Source organism: Pinus tabuliformis, chromosome 2_1, assembly GCF_031772625.1.
Source record: "Pinus tabuliformis cultivar Carrire ecotype Pingquan chromosome 2_1, CPIR1, whole genome shotgun sequence".
In the NCBI taxonomy this organism is placed as follows: Eukaryota; Viridiplantae; Streptophyta; class Pinopsida; order Pinales; family Pinaceae; genus Pinus; species Pinus tabuliformis.
Genome location: NC_142299.1, coordinates 812,091,412 through 812,096,886, shown reverse-complemented (window position 1 = coordinate 812,096,886; position 5,475 = coordinate 812,091,412). Strand labels below are relative to the sequence as shown.

General features: G+C 34.0%; 1 protein-coding gene across 1 annotated transcript; it reads right to left on the bottom strand.

Annotated features, from left to right (window-relative positions):
• Window positions 1–1,032: 1,032 nt before the first annotated feature.
• Window positions 1,033–3,311, bottom strand: LOC149203072 (protein TIFY 10b-like). Its single transcript, XM_089400097.1, has 6 exons — window positions 2,953–3,311; window positions 2,555–2,813; window positions 2,363–2,459; window positions 2,016–2,169; window positions 1,836–1,893; window positions 1,033–1,665 (listed from the first exon to the last, which is right to left on the bottom strand). Exons 1-6 carry the CDS (start codon window positions 3,062–3,064, stop codon window positions 1,557–1,559), a joined length of 789 nt encoding a protein of 262 aa, XP_089256223.1. The 5' UTR covers window positions 3,065–3,311; the 3' UTR covers window positions 1,033–1,556.
• Between the last annotated feature and the right edge of the window lie 2,164 nt (window positions 3,312–5,475).

Sequence of the window (5,475 nt, the reverse complement as noted above, 5' to 3'; positions counted from 1 at the left end):
GGCTTTCATTACACATAGTATAGAGGTGTAGAGGTGGAAATATCGATATATTGTGGAAATGGGGTCATCCTCAACTAACCACAAAATGTTGACCCCACACAAAAAAAGCTAGCCTTAATCAATTAATTAACGATAAAAACATAAACTATAATGCATTGCGGCGATTAATCTTGTTTGTTATCATATGGCGATTAATCTTGTTTGTTAGAAAATACAAGTTAACCTAACTATTTTTTGGGTCCGCCGTAACCAAAACATGAATTTTATTTTTTTGGATGAGGATTATAATTCTTGAGTGGGGTAATGAATCTAGCCTTTGAATGAGATTGTGAGCATGTGATAATATGAATTAGATTCGTAGTGGGCACTACCTCATAACTTTATTATTGTCTACCATTATTGCGATATCTAATCCTTGGGCATAGGTTTGTTACATGTCATAGTACGACTGTATTATTGACCACCATTATTGCAATATGTAATCCGTGGGAATATACTCTGCTACACGCAAGTCTCTCACGTTTGAACATTGCAACTAATCATTTTCGCAACGAAGTTAGCGCACTAAATAAAAAATTCTCCATAACATACTACTAATCGAGCATGGTAATAAAGAAAACGTTGGGTAGGTCGATTGAAATGTTTCATGTGTGTACGGTGCACCAACATGGTCTTTTTGACGTCACAAATATGATATCAGCCTCTGGATTCTAGATCAGAAATATACTCTTTTCTATTTTGGATCATTATAAATATCTCTCCACAGTAAAATAAATTTGGGACCTACTTGATATATAGCGTTCATTGATGTATTCGGCTTAATTCTCATAAAGGGATGGACACCTACCATAGGGGTTTTATTTTAATAACGGAGTTCAGAAGGGACAAGACACTGAGCGTTATAGAATCACATAGTGTGCGAGATATTATTTTTAAGCATATAACACAATTTATATCATTTAAAAAAATATGCTAAACAAACATCATTACATTTGTATATAAATACCAATACTTTATCATAAATAAAAACTATGAGAAAAATCAATATCATAATCCATTTATTAAATGAATAGTGTAGGGCCGGATTACAGTAGGGTCAGTGCATGATGCCAGCTTTTAATAGGTATACAATGTCAATTAGGTGGTTCTATATTTTTCCCTTGCATTTTGTACAAATATAATATGTACAATAAATTGTAGCATGAATACTACCAGAAATTGCTGTGCAGCTTCCTGTCGTACAGGTACCGACGCCCACTGATTGGAAAAATAAATTGCCGATCGCCATTAGTTTAGCTGAGTGGCGATAGGATGGAATCTGACGGTCATTTTGTGATAAAATGATCAATATGGACATTAGAGTTGTAGGTGCTTCAGATTTGAAATCCCCGAGCATGGTGAAGATAGGTAACATATAATACGGACGGGTTCCCCCGGTCAGTAAGACCGTCCATTAAAAATCCGGTTAAAGGTAAAAGAATTATGGAGTGATGAAATTAAAAGATCCATCACGTGATACATTTAAAATCAATAGCATTGACTGGCAATTTAAAATTTTATGATGGAGAAGCCAAAGAGAGGATGATCTGGTCGTCTGATTCCTTCTCTGCTTTGCAAGGCAATGTCGCCGGGTTCATCGTGGTGTAAGGAGCCGCTCTGTTGAATCTGTACTCGCACAGAAAACATTGATCAAGTTAATACAAGTTTTCTTATTAAATTATTTAAAGAAACCTACCTTAGTCACAATTGGTAAATTATTTATTAGTCTCGTAAACTATTCAGACTTATAAGTACAGGGGAGTAAATTGTTGACGGTTTAGAGTATGATTAGGTACCTCTCTTTTCGCTTTCGGAGGAAGCATTGCAGAGATAGTTTCCTCGCAATTTCCAGGCCTGCACGCGGAAGACGGAATCCATGTTAGAAACAATTATACATTTTAAAAGCCTTTCTATCTTCTCACATTCTATCCAGCCCTTAATCTTCAGTATAAAATAACGTGCTTTACGCGTCTTACCTAGTGGCGGTGTTTGAGGTTGATTTTCACGGACAGGGTTCGATGGAGGATTGGAAGGCAGTGGTTTCGATATCTGATCGATTTTACTGCTGGAAATTGTAAATGTTGTGTTCCTCGAGCTATTGGCGCTGGCAAGATTCATAATGCCTTGAGCCTGACAAGAAAATGGCAAAGGTACTCCGTCAGAAATAAAATAAAGATAAAAGGACTACAGATTCAAACATTTTGTGAAAATTTAAAGAAATTTATAAAATAAAGCTAAAAGGACTAAAGATTCAAATATTTTGTGAAAATTTACAGAAAGTTTCTGTTAATGCATTAAATTTATTGCTCGGATCGAATAATACCTTCTCAGCCGAGACATCGTAAACATTCATCGCTCCGTTATAAAAAATAGTGAGTTGAGTTGTGGATGGTTGCTCCGGAACTTTTGATGCAACAGATCTGCGGAAATTAGTCCAAATAACAGAAAGTTAGCTCCCACAGCTAGCAAGATTTCCTTAAAATACAAAATAACAAATGTCCGGATATGAAAATACCTCGAATCCGGATCAATTTGGCCGATTGCAAAAGGCAAAGATACTTTATTTTCTGTAACTTCAAGGTTAGAACCGAGAGAGGAACAAGGCTTTATTGGAAACAATTCCAATATTTCCGTGTGATTCGATGCCTCAAATTGTGAATTAAAGTCCTCCGCCTCAACACGAGCAAAATCAGCCTTCTTGTCATCCGAATGTCCGATCGACGAAAGAACTTTTTGCATCATCTCAGGTTTAATCCGCCCCAGGCCTTGCAAGACTGTTGCATTTATCAAAAACAAAATACAAAATCAGCCAAACATTCTACAAGAACAATAACGGGAGACACATTTATAAAAGACGGCATGTTGCATTGGCCAATTTAAGACAATTCAAAGCCTTTGCAAAAGAAAGCATACATCTCGGCTTCGCTAGCTGTTTATCAGGGACGAATTTCAAACTTGTACTGCAATTCATGACCGTTTTGTTTGCTTCGAAGGCGTTCTGAAAGCGTCGAAACTCTGAAGCCATGCTGCACTTGTTGACCTAGCTTGCAAACTCAAACGCGTAGAAACAAAATACACCTTTTTATCAAAGGTCTGCTACTCCAGGGGATCAATCAAAGCGCCGAATAAATGGAAGCAATGCTACATAATCCGTGGCGAAGAAGAAAATAAATAATCGGCATTCAGAGGTGGGATTAGGTAGAGGAAGAGGCTGCCTTGCAAGCTATATAGCTATATATTTCCGCATGTGGACCTATTGGAGATCATTTTTCTTCTAAAAGTAAAACCCGTGTTCCTGGTGTAGAATGACGGTAGAAGTCCTGTCGAAAAACGCCAGAACGATTTCGAAACCTGGAAAGTTCTCCACCAACAACATAACATTATTCTTTATACTAACTGGGAAAAGAGGCGAGGACGGCATTGACAGCGTGTTAAATGAGCACGAGGAGGGCGGTTTTATTGCTATCTTTGACGGGGGAAAGAGGCGTGAGTCGGTCGTGACGGGAAATGAGTGGATGGGACGGGCAGAAAGGAAAAAGTCGGCGAGCATGTGTGTCTGCCATCCATGTGCTCCTTTTGCTGCTGCAAAGTGGGGCAGGAAGACTTTGATGTGTCCGTTACGATATGTCAATATTTGAACTTAATTTGTGGTCGTAGCACAAAACGTGTGGTACAATTTTCCACGGATTTCACGGAACGAATCCCATTGCTCATCTCTAGCACGTCAAAAAAACGTGTAAAGCAGTTTTGCCTTAATATTAACATACTAATGCTTCATTATATGAATGACTAAAAGGGAGAAAATTAAAATTTCTTTTGTGGTTTAACGGACTTTTATGATGGGGACAGTTAACAATAGGAAACACAGGAGTCACCAAATTAGAATTTCTTTGTGGTTTAACGGACTTTTATGTTGAGGAGAGTTCACAATAGGAAACACAGGAGTCACCAAATTAGAATTTTTGTGGTTTAATGGAGACTTTTATGACGAGGACAGTTAACAATACGAAACACAGGAGTCACCAAATTAGAATTTCTTTGTTGTTTAATGGACTTTTATGATGAGGAGAGTTAACAACGAGAAATATAGGAGTCATGGTGGGAAAATGTTTATTTTAAAATAAAGTTTTTGAAATTTAAATTTAATTATCAAATAATGGTTTGGATGGTAAGGTTTAATTTTTACGAATTATTTTAGATTTTATTTTGTTGAGTAGTAATTATAAATTAAAAAAATAATTTAAAATAAATAAAAATAGTTATTAATTAATTAATTTAAAATGTCATATGAATAAGTATCATATGAAATGAAATGAGTTATGATTTTTTAGACATGTAGTATTGATAAGTCATGATATTGTAATAAAGTATGGTTACAAGTTAACAATCTCCATAATAAAGTGGAGATGAATTTCCATGATTAAGAATCATATTACATGTATTTTTAAATGTATATATGTTTAACTAGTATACCAACATATATCAATGTTAATTAAAGAGTCTAGTTGCATCAAATCTCTCAATATATAAATATTTTTTTGAGTGTAAAATTTCAGGAAAAGTTTACACCACAAAATATTTGATTCCTTTGGATACTTGGTAGATCTTAGTAAATTTAGAATTAAAATGAATGTACACTTGTTCTTAATAATATTATTTATATTTATATGAATTTCACATCTCTATATATTGAAATTCTTTTATTTTCACTTTCATTAAAAAATTTGATAATATATTTGTTTGATAAATTTTTTGATTTAATTATTTAATGTAGCATGCACAACATTAATGATATATATAGATAAATAAAAAAAATATATAACTAAAAAAAAATGTAAATATTGAATTAAATTTTTATATACTTAATAATTAAATTTAAATACAGAGTTTTAAAATATAATAGTTAACAATATGAATCATTATTTTAATTTATATGTCAAATAAATATATAGAGGAAAAACACACTCTTTACTTTTGAGATGTGTTTACTATACTAACCCACTTCTCTAGTACAATTACAAAAATAAGGCAAAGTAATAATTTGTCTTTGACTTTCTTTTAATTTTTTCGAGCATTCTCCTAAAACCATGTCCTTCTCCTTAAGCTAGTTGCTTTACAAAAATAAGGCAAAGTAATAATTTGTCTTTGACTTTCTTTTAATTTTTTCGAGCATTCTCCTAAAACCATGTCCTTCTTCTTAAGCTAGTTGCTTTACAAAAATAAGGCAAAGTAATAATTTGTCTTTGACTTTCTTTTAATTTTTTCGAGCATTCTCCTAAAACCATGTCCTTCTCCTTAAGCTAGTTGCTTTCTTCTTGAATCCTTCTGAATGGTTTTTGAGGGCTTCAAATCACCTTTCTGGAAGGAACTTTAAAGTCAAAATTCTAGAGATCCATTTACTTCTTCAGCCCTTGAACTTCCTCTGCCATAATGTGA

Bases quoted from the DNA above. Each gene is read 5' to 3' on its own strand.
- LOC149203072 (XM_089400097.1), bottom strand. From the start codon at position 3,064: ATGGCTTCAGAGTTTCGACGCTTTCAGAACGCCTTCGAAGCAAACAAA. The intron at 1,894-2,015 runs GTAAGACGCGTA...TTCCGCGTGCAG, and splicing joins ACCTCAAACACCGCCACTAG to GCCTGGAAATTGCGAGGAAA. The intron at 1,666-1,835 runs GTACCTAATCAT...GTGCGAGTACAG, and splicing joins CTCCGAAAGCGAAAAGAGAG to ATTCAACAGAGCGGCTCCTT.